This window comes from Battus philenor, unplaced genomic scaffold, assembly GCF_028537555.1.
Source record: "Battus philenor isolate CCGP_79_NKW_IND1 unplaced genomic scaffold, ilBatPhil1.0.hap1 SCAF_6, whole genome shotgun sequence".
Lineage (NCBI taxonomy): Eukaryota > Metazoa > Arthropoda > Insecta > Lepidoptera > Papilionidae > Battus > Battus philenor.
This window is the reverse complement of record NW_027181726.1, coordinates 12,670,742-12,692,912: the sequence shown is the minus strand read 5'-3', so window position 1 is coordinate 12,692,912 and position 22,171 is coordinate 12,670,742. Positions and strand designations below refer to the sequence as shown.

The 22,171-nt window shown below is 31.2% G+C and overlaps 1 protein-coding gene across 1 annotated transcript; it reads left to right on the top strand.

The window, feature by feature from the left end:
- Positions 1 to 3,178: 3,178 nt before the first annotated feature.
- Nos (Nitric oxide synthase) lies at positions 3,179 to 21,475 on the top strand. Its single transcript, XM_068773911.1, has 21 exons — positions 3,179 to 3,291; positions 4,367 to 4,529; positions 8,129 to 8,220; positions 8,697 to 8,838; positions 9,597 to 9,736; positions 12,373 to 12,547; positions 13,492 to 13,673; positions 15,513 to 15,627; positions 15,795 to 16,034; positions 16,366 to 16,470; positions 16,673 to 16,737; positions 16,812 to 16,921; positions 17,157 to 17,386; positions 17,860 to 18,108; positions 18,530 to 18,683; positions 18,771 to 18,940; positions 19,021 to 19,231; positions 19,427 to 19,514; positions 19,595 to 19,865; positions 19,953 to 20,144; positions 21,223 to 21,475. The coding sequence occupies exons 1-21, from the start codon at positions 3,194 to 3,196 to the stop codon at positions 21,331 to 21,333; spliced, it is 3,303 nt and encodes a 1,100-aa protein (XP_068630012.1). The 5' UTR covers positions 3,179 to 3,193; the 3' UTR covers positions 21,334 to 21,475.
- Positions 21,476 to 22,171: the final 696 nt, after the last annotated feature.

The following is a 22,171-nucleotide window of genomic DNA, read 5'->3' as shown; positions in this document are numbered from 1 at the left end:
ATGACAACCGCTAAAAACAAAGTTATTTTCTTTTAAAAGAAACGCCTAAAAGTAACTTAAGCACCCTGCTATATTCATTCTTTTGTAATTTATAAGAAATAATGAAATACGTATATTTGGGAAAATCTATCTCAAAAAAGATACAATGCATTGAAAAGAATACTATTAATTTGCCCTTTATGGCTATGGTATCGTCTTTATTGCCAATATGGGTCTCGTGTGACTAAGCTCTTAAGATAGATCGGTTTTTACTGAGCGTACATTTGTTTTATCATATTCTTTCTTTTTTTAAAGATAGTATTATTGTGGCATTTTACAATAAAATTTATGATCTTATAAGCATAATTTTAATATATAAAATTTGGAATTAAAAATCGTTTTATTAATAGTTAGGGTAAAAATGATATAAATGGTTTTAAATTTAAATACTTCTTCCGCACATGATGTTATAGACAACAACTCATAGTTTTCAACGTCCATTTCAAAACGTAGAATAACTAAGACAAATAGCGATGTAAATAAGTTTAGCACAAGAAACAAAGATAAGCTAGTTATATCTTCTCTGGTTCCATAAAATTAGCAAATCATTTGTGGACAACTGTGTTACAATATACTTTCCAGTAATACCTCCGAATTTTTAAAATTATACATAAATTATAACTTATCGACATGTTTTTTATATAAAATTAAAAACTCATTACCATTAACAAAGCCCGCTGATAAATGCGCATGCGGCAAACAATGCGAATTACACAACTACCACCGTTAAATCACTCAGCACGTGTTTTACCCCTCCACGGGGCATCTTCAGGAGTTATGTTACATCGATTAAACGTTGTTGCCAAACACAGAGTCAACCGGGCTGCCGGGCGGTGCACTTTGTTGCACGACTGCGACTGCATGTGCGGAAGTGGCTAAATATTGGTCCTTTTCTTACTTAGGATGGACTTCTGCAAAATAACGCCTGATGCCATTAAATATAAAAGTGTCAATTTAACAAATATATCAGTAATATAAAGATTGCGCACCGAATCTAATTCGGATGGGCAGCGATCGGAAAACTCCGAAACATCTTCTTGTACAAAATAACGCAGGGTTTAAAGAGGTAGGTCTTTTACCTGTGTCTTGCCTTTGATGACATATGGACTCGCAACGTGCTCTTGATAAGAGAGCTGAAGTTCATTCAGAGAGTAATAGGGAAGGGCTATGTTAAGAGTTTCGCTGCGAGATCGAATTAAAATTGACAATATCCGCAGAAGATCGAAAGACATGGACATAGCTTAAAAAATTGTCTGAAGTGGAGCGTCTAACGTCTGAAAATAAGAAGAATAAAATAAAAAGAAATAATAAAAGTAATATTGGTGAAAATATATTATAACATTTCTATGTTATACGATACAAAAATAGATATGTACATAAAATGATACTTACAGTAATTGCATTCTGATACTCGGCTACCAAATTCAGGTAAATAATGCCGTAATTTATCGAATCAATTTGCTCGATTACAATTTAATACTATTACTCCGAACGTGACAAATTGCTCTTAACAAATGATAATTCGCTCAATTTGTAACCCCGTTTTCCTCCAAGTAATCGCGCGCAGTTTCCTCGTGAAAAGCGTGCTTCCATTGTATCGTATAAATCTTTACACAACTGTCGAATTATTGCATGTTATACTTCAACATTTTGATTATTATTATTAAAAACTTTTACAAATTTATTAGTAATGAAATATACTAACTTAAGCATGTTATTTAATATAATTGAAATCGAATATGACCTTATATACAGCTATCTTTATATATTTAGTTGCAATAAGAACAATAATCAGGTTGAAAATGTTAATAGTTAAAACAGAAAATTTAATCTTATGATTAGTTTTTGTATGTGTGTCTGAAAGGGGAAAACTATAAACGACAGTTAAATACACACACATACACACATATTTATATGTATATATATATGTGTGTGTGTGTGTATACAATCGATATCTTTTTATTGTTATTTTGTCGTCTTTATTACGGGAGTTTCGAAATTATTATTTTTCAATTCCGTAATTTTGAACGTATACCCATATTATTGACATAGAAGATGTATATAATCATTTTCGGTAAATTGGCATAAATATTTAACTGGATTAAAACTTTTTTGGTATTTGTTTATCACATTATTTTTTTATTAAATTTAAGTTCATTATTCGCTTAAAAATTACTTTTATATATATTTTTATATTAACAATCATGGAAATTGTTTTAATAATTTATTGCAAAGGTTCTTTATTATTAAATTATTATTAAAGTGACGCAAATGTATTGTTATTATTTGTTATTTTCAATATAAGATTATGTTGTGAAACGTTCGGAACAAAATTTTCACACATTATGTATATGACCTAGAAATTAAATATTCTTAGATTTTACATACGTCTTCTTCGCGAATCTTTAGAACAGACAATTTACATATTCACGAATACCGTGCAATTGAACAGAATGTACGCTTCGCTTCTTAAATCCCATTTGGAGAACATTGTGCTATTTTTAAAACGGACACATTTTCTTGCTATCTTTCTTGAATAACAAGCACTTTAACTATATCCGTTTGCAATGATATATTAAGAATAGCTCTGCAGACGTAACAACAGATAAATACATTTTTCATTCCTGTGTCTTCAGTATATGTTAAGTTTATTTTATTTTTTAGCAATTCTTTCTTTAGCTTATTTTGACAGGTCCACTATTCTATGTTATAACACCCCGGATATGCATATTAGCCATTGAATGCAGTAGTAAAATTTACATATTCACTGATACTATTATTATGCATTTAAAACTAATTTAAAAAGTATGTACAAGAATTTGTGATTTTCTATAGATTCTTGTTGACTTTAAAACCCGTATGAATATAGAAAGAAGAGTTCGAATAAATAAAATATGCCAAACATTTACATATTTAATAAACGTAGAGTATATTATAGTTTCAAGCATAGAAATAGTTGATTAAGGTCCAGTTTGAGAAACAATTTACTTAAATAGTCCACAAATTGCATTAATATTATCATAAATGGCACAATTTATAAGCAAAGTAGTGATACTTAAGTGACTTAGAGAATCACTTACGAATTATCTTATCAAAATCTTTTCTTTGTTCCCAGCCTACACTGTGCAATGAGAGGGCATGCCTCGGCAGTTTGATGGCTATCCCTGGTCGGGGTGACGTGCCGAGGGAGCCTGAAGAGGTTCTCAACGACGCTAAGGACTTTCTTGGACAGTATTTTGCATCTATACGTAGGTAAGATTAAGCGAAATTATGATCTGTATCTCATAGCCTAATTACCGTATTAAAATATTATTAATGCCATAATAAAAATGCATGCATGTAAAAAGAAATAATGGATTTAATAAATTATTCCAAAGGTAATAGTTGCGCCTCAGTCTCATTGTTTATTGGTTTTTTCTTTCAATTTTCCGCTGATGTTTATCAATTTTCAATATTAACAGATACGTGCCTAATTATAATTTTCAGATTATTTATTACTTATTAATTTTAAATAAGTTTTGTTAATAAATTAAAACTTATTATAAACTATTACCTTATTTTTTGTCATCAACGTTTCAGCCCATAGACGCCCACTGCAAGGCATAAGCCTTCCTCAAACATGTCTATGGATATTCCTCATTGATATGCCAGGCTTAGCGATTATGGTATATCCATACCATAATAACCATGCTTCGCGGTATGCGGACATCGCTGATGCCCATCCTCTGATAGCTTGTTTATAAGCAGGTGCAATCCTATATACTGAATGCACAAAGTGTGAAATATTAAGTTTGTATGCCGGATATCGAACCCACGATCTACTATCGCAAGTCTCAATCATCTACAGCTGGGCTACCGCCTAATTTTTAATTTAAATAAATTATCTAAATATTATCTTGTGAAAGTTACTTTGCTAACTTATACCGATATTTATCGTTAATTTAAGTTACAAATACTTTTTTCTCAAAGGTACTTCGAAATTTATTGCCGATTGTTTAGTAAGGTTTTGAAAAAAAAATTCGCGTTAATGCGCTGATAATCGATGTCGATTCCTATTGCAGAAGCTCATCTACTATATCGCTGCCAAGATCATACTGTTCTACTAAGTAGCAGAATCCAAATATATATATATAATACTCTTAAAATTTGAAAACCTTAAAATAACTATTGGCTATATTATGACCCAGTTTTTAATCATTTCATTTACATTTACACATTGCTTTATTTCTATGTAATATTAATTTTCAGATGAAAATACAAATTGTTGTTTTGGTCTATTAAAACAAGTTAATGTTGAGTATCTCTTTATTTATTTTATACAATTTAGAGCTAACACTCCAGCTCATGAAGCCCGGTGGAAGGCAGTTCAAGAAGAAGTCATCAAGTCAGGAACCTATCAGTTGACCACAACTGAGCTGGTGTTCGGAGCGAAGCTTGCCTGGCGAAACGCCAGTAGATGCATAGGCCGAATACAATGGTCAAAGTTGCAGGTAAAGTAGTAATCGGTGTTGTTTTTGCTGACTACATTTCTTACTCAAAATGTAATTTAAGTGAGTCTGAAAATTAGGAAAAATATCATAATAAATAAGTCCTTAAAAATTAACATCAAATTTATTTATTTAACATTGAAACTTTTGACAGGACTTATTGATCGTCAAACTTTTGTAATTCTATTTTATTTTTGACTACACTCTGCCTCGCACGGTGTTTTAGTTGTGGAGATGAAGCAAGAAGAAACTTCATAACTACATATGTTTTAATAAAGTTCAACTATAAATACAGATTACTTATATTATAATTTCTAGCTGACTAATAATTGCTCATTAAAATCCTATTTTAGAGACTTAGACTAGGAAGTGCTCTTTTACCATAATTTTGGGTTTGGGTTATTTTTTACTCTGAGGTTTATATGAGACAGAAAAACTGTAAATTTTAGTATTTTTCGCGCAAAAAATGGCATTTTCCCATGAATCTTTAAATCTGTTTTCACCGTAACATTATTACATAATTTCGTGATGTCTTTATCGTGTTTAGCTTAGCAACAATTATAAAGAATTATTTTTATTTATATAGATATGTTATTTTGTCTTATAGTAAACAGAACTGTAGTATTTTGCTTAACAAATAGATTGAAATGTTAGTAAACGTTCAATTAGCAAAATCATTGTTTATAGATATATTAATTTATCTTTGTAGCGATAAGATAACGGAGTGGTGGTGGAATAATAGTTAAGAATTATGTCTTTATATCGCAGGTAGCGGATTTAATTCTCGGCCGGCACAGTTTTTGTGACTTGATTAATATTCTTAAAAATATTACAAAGAAAGCAGTATATCCTTGAACTGAAAATTATTGATTATAAAGTGACTCTACCAATCCGGACTGGGATCGCAAGTTATGCCAACATAACCTTTGTTAGATATGCTTGTCTCAATTGTGGATATATGGCTAAAAATGTAGCAGATATTTTTTTTAAGAAATATATTTGCTTGTTATAATAAGTTAACAAGTTCACAACTTTTTTCCTAAATTAATAAACGTTTCATATTCGGGAAACAATTTAAACAGTCGTGTATTCAAATCCCTGTTGACATAACCTAAAAAAGTTCATCATAACCAACGGAGATCAAAAATAAAAATCTAATTTACATGTAAAGTGGCTTAGGAAAAAAAACTTTATCAACAGTTTGCCAGTTGGGGATAAAATCTGTAAAGTTTCTTCTTTTAAAATCTATCTTTTTAACTCTAGAAATTTCCATAACATATGCGTTTAGTTTTTATGCGAACCAAAAGTGTCATTGTTACACAGTTGTAAATCGATCAAATATCAAATTGTTGTCACAAAACTTTTCAATCAGTTTAAACACTTCTGTTTACTACTTCATAAAGAAGTTAGTGGGTTAGTTATCATTTATAGTCAGAGAAAACGCATCACGAAATATGGGGGATTGATGATGATATTCTATTTCCGAGATACATTTGTAAAATTTTTAATAAGAAAGAATATTATAAGCCCAATTATTTTAAATCGAAGGAAAATTAGAGTACAAACTTTTAAGACACGGTAAATAAGTGTATATAACAGAATCCAAACTTCTTATTCTAAATCTCTTTTCACTGCTGGGTGATAATATAATGATATGCAAATATAATAAATAGGAAAAAAATTACAATTTTTTTACGTAGTGGTGAAACATAGACAAAATTTTCTCTACGACTATAAGAAAAGTAAATGCAACATATACAATCTTTGCTATTGTAATTGAAAAGGTAAATTGTATAAAGTTTAATATTATTATTGCGCCAATGAACCATTTTCTAAGCTTGTCGCGTGTTTATTAACTTTGGACACACTACAACATTACCTTATTTTCTGTACCAGTAGCTACAAATTTTATGGAATATTACATTTCCGTTTACATCAGTATTAGTAGAATTTAAACAAAAAACTATAACACAGTATGTTAATTTTAAGGTCAAAATAGTGTTACTACATGCAATGAGGTACTTTAAATCAAAAATATTTTTTTTTAGAAAATGTCGCTTTATCACGTGTATGTCTTTCTTTATTTTATTTTTATGGTTCCGTTATAACAAGAAATGTTTCTTTTACAAAAAATAAAAATTATTTGTAAATGACATACGAAGTACAAATTATATATCAATGACATAATAGTCCATTGATATCTGTTTTATAATAAGTATCTTTTTTGTCACTGGATGATGATACAATGCAAATGAAAATATAATCTAATTTAATGTTAATTTTAAATCACGTATATTATACATAAATGGACATTGTAATGCAATTTAACTGACTACGTGACCATCAAAGAAATTCTGCATCTCATTTATGTTAACAATTCTGTACATTTAATTGTTTTTTTTTTCTAATTAGACACCCCGCTTGAGTGACGAGCGGTACAGCGACGTTCCAAATAATCCATTCATTCATTCATTCAGTTTTCTCAGCGGTCGGCTGGGATGAGCGCGACTTAAATCGGTATTACCAGACCACTTTTAAGTCCTTCTGATGTTCACGAGTATTTTCATTATCGCGCTCTTTAAATGGATTGGGGTTAATCAGAATGAGAGATTAAGGCTGGTTTATCTTGTTGAGGAAATTTCTGAAGTGATTAGACGTCGAATCTACCTATCTGCTTACAAAAGACGCCTGTCATTATTTTTTCTTTGAAATTATAATTTTACATAATTCGGAATTTAAAATATAATTTCATCTTTTAGTTATTGACAGACAAATGTTTCGGAAGTCAATCATAGTCATCACGTCCGTAAAATGTTCACTGCAGGATATAGGCCTTCCCCGTTTATTTCCAATAACATCATGTGATAACAGCGGCATGTATCCAGATGCAATAGATATCAATTAGCCAATACAATACGTCAGGCATCATATCTAACGTAAATTTTTTTTCTTTGATTTTTTTGGAACCTTTTAAAGCCAGAATAGCTAACAGCCCTCAAGTTCATTCGAATGTTGAAACGCATTCAGTGTTTTCTATAATTTATTAAGGTCGTACCTTGTGAGTAGGCGTCCATGGCTGCACTTTCCAGTCTGTGATCTTCTCTCCTAAATCTAAAGATTTCGGCGGTGATTTGTTTTTCATCTTATGTGGTCTGGCCACTGTCACTTCAACATATCTGCTGGGTCGTGCTGCCTTCGTTTAACTAAAGATCTCCTTTTCACTTAATATCATTTGAAATTCCACAATTAATCTGTCTACCACCTGTCACAAGGGCGGCAATACGCCAAGATATTAAAGTTTTCATTAACCAAATTGGAATTGTTTCTATCAAACTGCTATAGTCTATTGCTTTAAAAAAATGATTATTTATTGTTTTTAAATAAAAACATTATATACATATATACACGTTCAAAGTAAAAGTTCTACTTACACAAATTTATGTGTAAAAAAAAAGTTCTCTATTATTTAATACAATTATACATCATGTGAGACAGATTTTATGGTTGATAGAATCTAGTATAACGTATACACATTACAATACTCATTAGGTTATGTTTTTCAACTTTTTCGCAAATAATATTATGAAAACATTTTGTTACAGGTATTCGACTGCAGGCAGGTCACCACCACCAGCGGAATGTTTGAAGCGCTGTGTAATCATATTAAATACAGTACTAATAAAGGCAATATACGGTTAGTACAATATCTGTAAAAAATAATTTGTTTTAAATAATTAAAAGTATATATACTATGATGTACTATTAAAAATTTTATTATGTAAAACAATAATCTTATTTTAATTAATTGCGAGGTTATAATTATATTTTATTTAATCGTTTAGTTGAATCTAATCTAGGCGCTTATTTGTACAATAAATTTTTTTGTTGATTATATTTTTTCAAATGTGTAACGCAAAAATAGCATAATTTATAATTACGTATTTAACTATATATAAGTGTCTTTATAATATATATATATTCCATATGTTTTATTGCTGGATTTGTATTTTTAAAAAATCTTTGCTAATCATCTATTGATTTTATTATAAAAATTTTAACAAATTTTGTTAGTTGAATACAATAAATGTATCCAATGAATTTAATAATAAAAGTTTTGTATTCAGACTTTTAAGTTGCGAAATAAATATATAAATTAGATTCTTTTTTCAGATCTGCTATAACGGTGTTTCCTCAGCGTACGGATGGCAAGCATGACTATAGGATATGGAATAGCCAGCTTATAAGCTACGCTGGTTATCGACAGCCTGATGGTACTGTACTGGGCGATCCGATGCACTGCGAGTTTACCGAGGTAGATTCAATTGATCACTCATGTATATTTTAAGATTGTTGTGAATGTACAACTATTCTATTTCAGGAAAATACAAAGAATAATGCGAATCGATCACATAAAAAATTACTTTATATCTGATTACTTTTACGTTAAGGCTTTATTGTAGTGAATTGAGAATGAAAAAAAATGGTATTCAACTTTATATCGATGCATTCATAATAAATTAACAGTAATTAGCTTTTGATAAACGTCGACAAATAGGCTGTGGGCTGTGAAAATGAAAAAGTTCAATTTACTCGCAGTTCGCCATTAATCACTCGAAATTGACTTATTGGAAAATCGACTGCACCTGGCCCATCGTGTTTACAACATTTTCAAACTGTCGTTTATTTTTCATTAATATTTATACGTTGAAGTATCTTCTTCATCATTTGTGTAAAGTTCTTCGTTCTGTGTATTAAATTATCGGTAAAATTTATGATCACTTTTTTATTAATTACACTATTTTTCTATTGTACTTTAATTGCTTTACTTATATAGGAATACGTTCCAAGTGGTGAAACAAATGAACACTTAATGAATATTAGCAATCTATATTATGTAGCGGCCGGAGCCAAAGCTGCCAAGGGAGCCCTCGAACTATACTACCTAAAATAGGTTCAAACTAACAGTCAGCTGCGCTTTGCACCATCGAACCTGCAAAAACCGAAATTACCATTTACGTAGCATGCAAATAATATTCAGAGTTGAGTTTTGATAATAAAAAACAATTTCAGTTGTGTCTTAAACTTGGATGGAAGCCGTCGCGCACTGCCTGGGATATCTTGCCCCTGGTTTTGTCTGCTAACGGTAAAGATCCGGATTATTTTGAGATTCCACGTGACCTTGTCATGGAAATACAGATGACCCATCCAAAGTAAGTATATTATCTAAGCGTCACTTTGTTTATTATACTGTGGTTAGCTACTATTATGAATAACACGTTTCTAATTCCAAATAATCTAAATCATAAATAAATGTCTTCTTTGAAATTTGTTGCTAAAAGGCAGCGACGATGTTCTGCAGGATTCGGGTCAGTCCCTAAGTCCTGATGATCTGTCCAATAAGACTCACATCTGTTGTTTTATTACGTGAGCAGGTGCACATCTACCGGAGGATAATACAGAAATAAATTTAAGCAAAATTGTTATATACATTCTATAGAGTCACTGAATTTGAAGTATTTTTAATATTGAAAAATACGTTGACTAAACTTAATAAGAGATCTTCGACTAAAGTACACTTAAAAATTTTATTCCATTGTAGAAACATTAACAACATTCTCCGTCATTTATGACACGGACTAAGTATTACACGGCTGCTTATAAGTACGCGCCGTCGCTTTCAATCAGAGATTTATGCGCACATAAAAAAGCGAAGAATGCATATTGTGCCGCCAGAAGTAAAACCCGCGAATATGCGACGACAAGCCGCCCATACGGAGTAGATTGCTTATCATAAAACTGTGGTCCAGTGATCTCCAATCTGCGTTTATGGGCCATAAATCCGAGCCCATTCAATAATGTATCGCTATTGATATTGTTAACAGGCGTTAATGTGTTATAAAAAAGCGTGATAAGTTCTGATTGAGAGGGCGCTGATGGCCTCGGCCCGGAAAATACTCGGATGATAAAGATTATAAAAACATCTTTACATATATTGCAAATTTTTTACCGACACATGGAACAAACCCACCCTCTTCTTTCGTTATTGCCGTAAGAGCTGGCAATATTCCATGACGATGGGAGGTAGCATCTCTTGAACATTAAATTAAAAAAATCTGCGCTTGCCAACCTGCACGTCGTGTGGCGATAATTGCCATACTCTTTATATGGATAAAGATATAAAGATTAATCGCAAGTCCCTGCCAACTCTTCTATTTCTGGAGGGAGGTACAGCCATAGTAATAGCACTAAAAATCACCGCCAGAAGTCTGACACTTATCATGAAAACTCCAATGTCCAACAGAATACACCCTATGTTTGAAATATTGAAAAATAAATTAATACATTAGAGCTTAATTTAACATTAATAGATAAACCTTAATTTTTATACATTATATCATTCCACTTTTAATGTATCAGTCGACTCCCCTCAATTATAATACAAAAATTTTCCCGTTCATCCAAAGACTGTGTGTAAAAAATCACATGAACGTATATTAAAAGTTACATAAATAAGTAAAATATATAATTGCTACAGTATTGGCAATGCAATAAACAGCAAAATATATGCATTTAAAAACTAATTAACACTACCTTGTTAATGAATAAGATATAATATATATGTATGATGAGGAATATCTGTTTATTATATGAGAGAATTGCTAGCCTAGCGGTGGAGGACTGAGACTTGCTACCGTTGATCGCGGTTTTGATTCCCGAGATTCATTCTTATATATAATTTCACACTTGGTGCATTAATTATATAGGATTCCTGTTGCTCACAAACAAATTTCTAGTGAATGGGCGGTCGTAGCGATCTCGGCGTACCATAATACGCCTGCCATGCGTGGCGATTACGGTATATCTCCCATCGATATCGTTGGGGAAGGCCGATGGCTTGCAGTGGGCGTCTATGGGCTAGAATGACGACAAGGTCGACGAAATATATATACATGATACAATAAAGTTAAATATGAGTAAAACAGGTCTAAGTTTCAATGTAACATTGTTAGGAAGTCTGTTAAATTTCTCTTGACTGTGTTGCACCATGTTTGCCTCGTTTCTAAGGATATGGACTGTGAAATCTCTGCATGCCGACAGACAAGACTTTGTTCTGCTAGATATCTGAATTTTGTGTTAACAATTTGCAAACATTCATGCTGGTTTGTAAATTTTGACGACTATATTGTAATAGTTATTTAGTTTTTAAATTTCCATTTTGTCTTTATCTTTTTGACAAGTTGAGGTATATTAACAATGTTAACATAAAGATATTTGAAAATCCATATACATAATCTTAAAACGAAAGTTTAGATTAATAAATAGTTTTCATTCTTATTTAAATTTGGAACAATTAAGAAGGATTTTCCAATCTCCGTCTGTAAGATAACTAATAAATCAGAAAACCGAAACAATAATTTAGACATATTAACAATGTTAACACATATAGCCATGGGATTTTCATATGTTATATGAAAAGACCCATCGTTAATCTTAAAACGAACACTTCGATTCATAAATGTGCATTCTTATTTAAATTTGGAACAGTTGAAAAGGTAATTTACAATATATAAGCTAACTAACAAAAGAGAAAACAGAAACAATAATAGGGGCAGAATCTTCGGTAAATAAACGTTTCGTTGATAAAAAAATATACGTAATTTATGTAATTGCTTTTTAAGCCTTTAAATTTTATATATATAATTTTATATAAACAAAAAATAAGTTACAAATTCGTCACTCATTATTATTATAAGGTAAAGTACAGAACTGAATATGTTCTCAGATAACGTGGAAACTATCACGTAGGGATAGTGACGCAGTGTTTCAACTCAGGTTTTCCTTGTAGTTACGAATGGTTCGAAGAACTGGAACTCCGCTGGTATGCCTTGCCAGCTGTATCTAATATGCGATTCGACTGCGGTGGCATTGAATTTACTGCGAATGCCTTCAACGGGTGGTACATGAGCACGGAAATAGGATGTCGCAACTTCTGCGACACCAACCGACTGAATATGTTGGAGGTGAGGGTTAGATATAGTTACGGTATAGTTTTTTATATTTTATGCTTTCAGTGTATCATAAAAGTTTTTGGTAAGTAGTAAACAGAAAAAAGTTCTGGGATAGAGACAACGTACCATCATTCTAAAAGTTTTAACGAAAAACTTTACATTACCTTTACGATATGACATAAAATAGAAATAAAATATAGTAGGGTAGAAACATGTTTAATCACAAGATGTAGAACTTCTTACTAGTCCAGAACATCCATTGATGAAGCCTATGTTCAGCTGCTTGACATGTGACGTTCCACGTATGAAATGTTGATGATGAAAAACCAAAAAAATTACATACTAAATCAATTTTTTTTGTTGCAATGCAAAGGGTAATGTATTTTTTAGCTATTAAGATAACTCTTTCTTGGTAAAATTAACATAAATGCGAGATAAAATTTATTTTAGATTTTAGTAAATTTTGTTTAAAAACCCGTATAATTTAAATTACATTATTTATTACAATTAAATTTTACCGATATACGTGTGGGCAGGTGTGATCGTTTTTACTTAATTTTGTGTCTGCTATTATTGCCTAAAGCTGAATCGGAAATTCGGAAAAGGAAAATTTTATAAAAACTTTAGTTACGGTTGAGCAAAATGAGCGCAAGGAATTTAAAATTCCCTTCTAGAACGAAAAATTCGAATTTAATCTCCAACATCCGGGACCAAGTTCAATTTACTTTTGCTACATACCAGAGTCGACGTCTGAAGAAATACGATTACAACTCTCATTTTAGATGTGTTCTATTACAAAGATTAAACATGTCATGATCTTTTAACATTCATTTAATTATTTTATTACTATAAAAAATATTTAAAAAAATGTTTAACTACACTTATCAAGGTTTAAATTTTTTTTTCTCGTTTAAGATATGGACAAGCTTTTTGATTTTGTTATTGTATTTTATTAGAAAGTTGCACAAAAGATGGGTCTAGACACTCGAACTCCGGTCAACTTATGGAAAGATAAGGCTCTAGTTGAAGTGAATGTCGCAGTACTTCACAGCTTCCAACAGCAAAACGCTACAATTGTCGACCATCATACAGCCTCCGAGAGCTTTATCAAACATCTAGACAATGAGAATAGATTGCGGTAAGTAAATATTATATTAAGAGTATAATTACACTGAGAGAAATTACATTTTTTAGTTCTTGTGACATGAAAAAATTTTGTGAAAGGAACGATTTCAAATTTGTTTTGATATTATTAAGCTCCAATAATTGTTTTTTTTTCTTCTGCTACACATTGTTTTAAATATTTTGACAACAATTAAAGCCTCCAATTATTTATCGAATTTAATACGTAAACTTAATCTAAAGATTGAATGGACAAGGAGATACTATGATATGTACAAGATGTTGTCTTTCATCGCCAACGCATCGCTCTTAGCGATTAAAGCTTTGAGATATTTTTTTATCAATGGAAATAAAATAATTTACTAATAAATTACCAGGTAAATCACGGAGTATTACTAGTGTTTGAAACAAGTAATTTTTTTTCTGAGACGTTATTTTATTTTTGGAGGTCCCACCCTGGCCTTGATAGAATCTATCAAAAGCTCTTTCAATACTCTTCTATTCTCTTCTTTGCTCGGAGTTGTAGCAATGATGAGTACAGTTATTGATTTTTGACCAGTGGGTAGGAAATTATATATATATATATATATATATATATATATATATATATATAGGTCTATTATTCTTACAACCAGTAGCCAGTTGAATTTATTTTCTGGTTGTTTACCGGTTATGAGGTTAATATAACTTATTACTCGTTGATAGCATGCTTTGGATAGCCGGATCTTAATTTAAAGTTGATTATGGACGGACGGAAAGTAAAATTGTACATCAAAGCATATCTTTTACCATCAGGGATGTCCGTTCTTCTTGTCACACGACGTAATGATATAATAAAATATAATGATATTGTTAGTCATAGTGTTACGTCAACTAGAATTTCCATATCTAGTTTTTTCCTGTTTAAATTATGTTTCGGTTATTAACTTTGAAATAACACCTGTATAAGAAACAATACATAAATTTACAACTATTACTCAGTGTTACATGTTGTTATTAAGTATAATACGATGTATGATCTAAATTTCGAATTCAAATATTTCTGAATTATTTTGAGAATATAATTTTTGTCAAAATATTGAAAAGGGTTTAAAGAAATAATATTACACATAGCGCTCAATAGAGTAATAAAACCATCATCACAGCGTCCTCGAAACGTGTGATGTGGATACAATAAACAACAAGACACATGAGTCGTATCGTGTACAAACAAATCAGCCACCGTCGTGTGATTGTTTGCGTCTAGCAACTTTGTGCGCACTTTAATCAAAAATTAGGTCGTTCGATACATTTTCGTAAACATGATGTATGTAGTGAACGACATTCTGAGATATTTTTTATTTTCATCTATATATTGCTATTGCTGTCAATGACATATTTTATTTCAATGTTCATCTTCATAGCAGATCTTGATAATTGTTATGTACATCGCACAGGATATGCTATAACATTAACATAGTAAGCATCATTTTCCGGTCGTTTATTTTTTAACGCAATGTGACTCCGATTGTAAATGACTTCATTAAATGTTAATATTTATGCGTTTTAATTTATCATTTTAATATAAATTACGTCACAAATACACAGCCCTACTTCACATTTTTCAGCACTATTTAAAATTGTATTTGAAAAAATAAACAATATGAATCAGATCGTTAGCCTTATTTGGATCTTATTAAAAAAACATATCTCTTATTTTTAAGATAATCATTTTTTTTTATTTCAATTTTTTTAATACATTGTGTAATAGCCAACGAAATGTTTTATAAGCTGCTAGTCAATTTAGAGTGGTGCACAGATAAATCTTTATTTGCTATAAACTTACTCTATTTTGTCATTAAAACTTTTGATGTAGATCTGGCTGCCCAGCTGATTGGATTTGGATTGTACCACCGATGTCGTCCTCTATAACTCCCGTTTTCCACCAAGAGATGGCGTTATATTACTTACGCCCTGCTTATGAATATCAGGTAAAACATACGCTCTGCGAAAATGAAATTAATTAAAAGTCTTCATAAACTGTAAACTCATTCAAAATATTATAAGACGACGTTTACAGATTTAATTTTTTTTTCTTCAAAGTATCGTAATGTGTGGTGATAATATTTTTTTTTAAATAAAAGTTATAACTTGCCAGGAACCAGCGTGGAAGACTCATCAATGGCAAAAATCGAAGCCGATCACCGGCAAGAGGCCTATTAACAGAAAATTCCACTTCAAACAAATTGCACGCGCCGTCAAATTTACGTCGAAACTATTCGGCCGAGCGCTGTCTAAGAGGATTAAAGCAACGGTCCTATATGCGACGGAGACCGGCAAGTCTGAGCAGTATGCTAAGGAGCTAGGAGTCATTTTTGGGCACGCATTCAACGCTCAGGTAATTACAAGTAACACAAGAGGAACAATTAACGACTTAACTTTATTATCTGGTCTCGCGGTTGAGACATAACCATTTAACATTATTGAATTTTATGGTACATTCGTTTCTAGCTTTAAGACATTTTTAATTCGAAACTAGTATATTTATCTCAGTAATCAAAATTAATTATGTTAGTGATAAAAATACTGGCCAATAATAAATTTCGAATACGGATTGCATTAAAAATTTTAAATATGTATACTAAAATAAGCATATAAATTTAGTCAGGATCATACGCCTTTAGAGTAGTTAATCATGTTATGATATAAAAATCAACATTATTTGTTAGGTGCATTGTATGGCGGACTATGATATAACTTCTATAGAGCACGAGGCTTTGCTACTTGTTGTAACATCGACATTTGGAAACGGAGATCCTCCGGAAAATGGCGTGGTAAGTAACAAATCTTTTAAAAAAAAAAACTTTCTACTTACTTTTAAATATTATTTCAATTTACTGCTGCCCCAGAACTTTATCTAGATCCTTTATACTTTTAACTTAAATTAAATAAAAAAATTGCATTTAAATTTACTTAACTACTGACTTAATACTATTTCTAAGCCACGAAGTTTTTAATTGGTTTTTTTTTAATTAGGCTTTCGGCGAACATCTCTGCGAAATCCTATATACTGATCAAGTAGGAGGTGAAGATTCCACAGGGTAAGTGACATTTTGTGGTTACTAGAACCAATCTTTAATCAAAAAATAATAAAAAAAACTTTCTATTATTTTAGCTCTCAAATGCTGACACCTAAATCATTTATCAAAGCAAACAGTCAAATAGAACTACAACGCTATGCGTCGGCAAATCCTAAACAACTAAGCAGATTGGAATCTCTTAAAGGTAATTTTTAATTGTTTATTTCAAATAAAGAATCGTATCAATAATTTGAATGATGTATTTATTCAGCTTTTTTAATTTTTAACAGCAAAGAATAGGTCGTGGAAAATCAAATAGCCGACCTGAAAAGTCTAAATCAATTTCCCTAAATAAAACTAGAATAATTTGGAATAATAAAAAGTTAAGGAAAGGTTTAGGCTTTTAAGTATTAAAGGATATGGTAAATGTTCCTTTGCAGGAAGTACCACGGATGCCACGTCGATTGACAGTTTCGGTCCTCTAAGTAACGTGCGATTCGCTGTATTCGCCCTTGGCTCCAGCGCCTATCCAAACTTCTGTAACTTCGGCAAGTACGTCGACAAATTGCTAGGCGATCTCGGAGGTGAACGGATTCACGAAGTTGCAACTGGTGACGAAATGTGTGGACAAGATCAAGCTTTCCGGAAATGGGCGTCCAGCGTCTTTAATGTACGTTAATTTATTTAATGTCGTTGTTCAATAAACAAAGGCTTTGGTGTTTTATTTTCTCAAAAGCTAGCATGTAAAAATTTTTGATTATACTTTTTTCTTTTTAATTTTCCTTTTTTCGCGTAAGAACTTTCGTTGTGTGATAACAAATGAACAAAAAAAATTGCGGAATTAATAGAGCCGTTAAGTTTTGCGCTTAACAATATACATGGCAATCTATTTACATTTATGTATTTCAGCTTTTTTTGTCCGCTGCTGGGATACAAATCTATACTCAATCATGTTGTAATTATGAGAGTTTTGTCATTATAATGTCGTTTAGTGTTTGTAAACCGTGACGATATTGTATAATTCATAAAATGTCTGTGAGAGTTCTGGTATCAAATCAACTTTTATCCTTAACCACCAAGCTATTACTTCTCCTATAGTAACTAAAGAGTATTAATAACTAATAAAAGTCCATATAACAACAGGTAGCTTGTGAAACTTTCTGCTTAGACGACGATGAAACTTTACAAGAGGCAAAGAGAGCATTAGGATCGGTCACTTTAAGCGAAGAAACTGTAAGATTTGCTCAACCGGCTGGTCGTCCACTTGCGCTACCCGCAGCACTAAAATCTGCTTTGAATCGACAACTCGTGACATGTGTTGTAAAAGCTAACAAGGATTTGGGTGATTCTTCAGCAGAAAGATCAACTATTTTTATTGATATGGAACCAAAGGTAAACATTATATACTTATTTTAAATTTTAACTAACCTGAAATAACAGATCAAACTCAGTCTTGCGTTTTCTTTATTAGTCCCAGTTTTTGGTCCCGAATTTAACTAAATCTATTACCTCCATATAAATTAGAATTAGGCTGTTGCTTCAGCGTTTTAAAAACTGACGATGGGTAGATCTCTTTTTGATATATTGTATGATATGGAAACCATGGGGTTTATAAAGTGCGATGTGAGTTTCGATCGAAATTATCGGAATCCTTCGTCATCCTCAATCGTTTTAGTTCGTAGGAATCTCACATAAATCTATGTTTTACCCGAAAGAACTAAAAAGAATATAACTAAACTTACCTTGAATATGTAATATAAAACGCACGCACAACGACACAAACACATTATTAATATATATCAACATTTAACAGAGTGAAATCAAGTATGACCCAGGAGACCATGTAGGAATTATTGCTTGTAATCGAAAGGAGCTTGTGGACTCGCTTCTAGCACGATTAAAAGATGTCAATGACTACGATGAACCTGTACAACTACAAATGATGAAAGAGACTCATACCTCAAGTGGTAAGAATAAGAATAATTTAAAAAATGATGTAACAATCTTAAAGTGAGTAAAAGTGTGAACTATTTAACAATGACAATGTATTTTAGGACCAGTCAAATCATGGGAACCTCATGAAAGACTTCCTGCAATAAGCGTACGAGAACTATTCACAAGATTCTTGGACATTACTACACCACCCACAACCATTCTATTACAGTATTTAGCAAAGACATGTGAGAACGAAGAAGAAAGGAAACAACTTAATATTCTGGCTACTGTAAGTAATAGAGACTAGACTACGAAAAATTTAGTATGTTATTTTAAAATTACCATTAAACATAAGTCAATCATCCGTAGGATCCGGCATCGTACGAAGATTGGCGTCATTTCCGTTTCCCAACGCTCCCTGAAGTATTGGAACAATTTCCATCAGCGAAGCCGAGTGCATCTCTATTAGCTGCTTTATTGTCTCCGTTGCAACCAAGATTCTATTCGATCTCATCCTCACCCATCGCTCATCCAAAACGTTTACATCTTACTGTAGCAGTTGTCACTTATAGAACACAAGGTAAACTATCGTAATAGGTTCAACCGAAAACAACTTTTGAAATAAATGATATCAGAATCTTAATTAATGCAAAATGAATCCTTATTTACAACAAAATAAAATTATTAATGAGATTAAAACGTAATAGATAAACATGAGAATTATGTTTATATTCAATAGACAAGGAAATATTAAAATGATGTCATGTTCAAACAGATGGTGAAGGTCCGGTCCATTATGGTGTTTGTTCAAATTATCTTATGGATCGTAAGCCCGGCGATGAGGTTTACCTATTTGTAAGAAGGTAAACGTTGTATCTAATTTTTATTTTTCTACTCTTTGGGTTATAGCATTGTGATTAATTCTACTCTGAATAATTTTTAGTGCTCCGAACTTCCATCTACCACAAGATTTGTCTGTTCCTCTTATACTTATTGGACCTGGAACCGGGATTGCACCATTCCGAGGATTTTGGCATCATCGCAAGACGCAATTGAACTCTCGAACACGTCCCACAGCTGGACCAGTATGGCTATTTTTCGGATGTCGAACTAAAACAATGGACTTGTATCGAGAAGAAAAGGAACAAGCGCTTAAGGAGGGCGTGTTGTCGAAAGTTTTCCTCGCATTGTCACGAGAGAAGAATATTCCAAAAGTAAGTTTAAATACTTTTCTTTTCAAACAGTTTTATTATAAAATTAAAAACTCCACTAAAAAATTTAAATACGAAATCTTTTTTCAGATGTACGTACAAGAAGTAGCAGAGAAGGAGGGTTCTGAAATATACGACTTGCTGGTGAACCGCGGCGCACATTTCTACGTTTGCGGAGACTGCAAGATGGCTGAAGACGTTCATCAGAAACTGAAAGGAATCATGAAAAAGCACGGAGAAATGACAGATGAACAAGTTCAAAATTTCATGTTTTTACTAAAGGTAATATTGTTAATTTTCTCTGAGGCAATCATTTCTTAATTTTTATGTTGAACCATCATTTCCACTAACATTTTTAAACTTACGAATTATTACACCATACTATATTATACATATAGCTTAGCTCTTTAGACTTATGTGAATATTGCTGATAAAAATATAACAGGTTTCTAATCGCAATTTTTTAGGTGGTTTAGACCTTCTCATAACTCGGAAATATGCTTATAAAATGACGATATAATTCACTAAAAATAAATTGTATTTGAATATCCTTTTATCAGTGTATTGTATAAATATTTAAATGCAATAATTGTCTTATATAAATAGGTCATACTTGTATTTACATGTGCACCAATTAATGCAACGTCCAGTATAACGCAGTTAATTGGTTAAGGCCAGAAGGATATTACGTTTATCATAATTATGTATAAACGTAAAAATAACCTGCGTATGTGTTTACAATAGAGCTATTGAAGAAGTAACTCTAGTGATTTATTATTATTTTAGTTGTAAGTTAAAATAATTGAATAATAGGAGATAAAAGAGAAAAGATTTCAGAAACCTTTGTAGGGATATGATTGAAAAATAATATTACGTTTTAAAAATGTCTTATAACTTAATATGAATGTTTAATTTGACTTTAAGATTTAAGAACCTATATACAGATTATTAAAATATATGTCAGGTCTGATGACATTTGTTACAAAAAATCCAAAATAATTGAATCTATCCGCTTTGTTTTTGACAGAAATGTTTGTCTTAATTAATTGAAACATGTTATCGTTTGTTATCCAAAACCAAAAATTATTCCATATTTTTAATTTGTTTACTAGATTTATCAACAGATATCACCAGATATCGGAGATTATTGTCTTTGACAGATCAAAAAAATATATTTAATTAACTTTCGATATATGTCCACCATTGAAACTTAGAAATATTTGTTTATCCTGTGAAAGATATTGAACACTAAAAACAAATAAAAAATTAGACAGATTAATAATAGGTAAATAAAATTATTATTTCTGTCCCTATCCGATGTCTTTGTTTATAATGTGCATTTTGTTTGTTTGTTGCGTAGGAGGAAAATCGCTATCATGAAGATATATTCGGTATCACACTTCGCACAGCCGAAGTTCACAGCGCCTCTCGGGAGTCAGCTCGGAGGAACCGCGTCGCCGCTCAGCCATGACGCCGGTCTTCTCGTTTCCCTCCCGACATGCTCATTTAACCAATTCGCTTCGAATAATTCGGTGTTGCTTCAATTCTTATAAGCAATGAAACATTTATCAACTCAAACAGTTACGTTTAGTAAACAAAAACTTACATTTAACACTTACGAAAAAAAATCCTTTTAAAAATTTTTAACGAATTACTGCTTCGTGAGTTTTAGAATCTTAAAATGTTTAAACTTTAAACAATCATTAAAGTTATAATACAATTATTCTTTTAACGTGATTCGTGTCTTTTTCAATCGAAACTTTCAAAGACTTTTCTTCTAATTAACAAAATGGTATTATAATGTGTTATTAATAATTTACATAGAAAATTTTATTTTATTGAAATGTTATTTTTTAGATTAATACTTTATGCAGGGATTTATATAATGTTAAAGCGCACAAGTGATAATTTTTTTTAAACACACACTGTTTAATTTCTGCATTTTCACAATCTATTTATATAATCGTCAAATGAAAAATTTATTCTTGATGTTTTTTATCTTATTTTCGTAAAAATATTATATGCGGGTTTTACTAAAAACACTATCTACTTGTTAGTATGTTCATTTTAATTATTAAAATAATACAATCACTACTACAACGATTACTTTTTTTCAAATTGCCTAACTTTTTAAAACCTTTTGGTCCACATGTAAATATTTCCTTTACAAATATTATAAAATAGCAAAACTATTCTTTTATGTGTTTAAAGAATTTTAAATATTAATGATTTTAAAAATCACCATGAAATAGCATAAACGAAGCAAAACATTTTATTTATAATCTAGTTTTTTAATATCAATGTATTAT

Coding starts and splice junctions, on each gene's coding strand:
- Nos (XM_068773911.1), top strand. CDS start 3,194: ATGGCTATCCCTGGTCGGGGTGACGTGCCGAGGGAGCCTGAAGAGGTT. Junction 8,839..9,596: donor TGCACTGCGAGTTTACCGAG/GTAGATTCAATT, acceptor AAACAATTTCAG/TTGTGTCTTAAACTTGGATG. Junction 13,674..15,512: donor GACAATGAGAATAGATTGCG/GTAAGTAAATAT, acceptor CTTTTGATGTAG/ATCTGGCTGCCCAGCTGATT.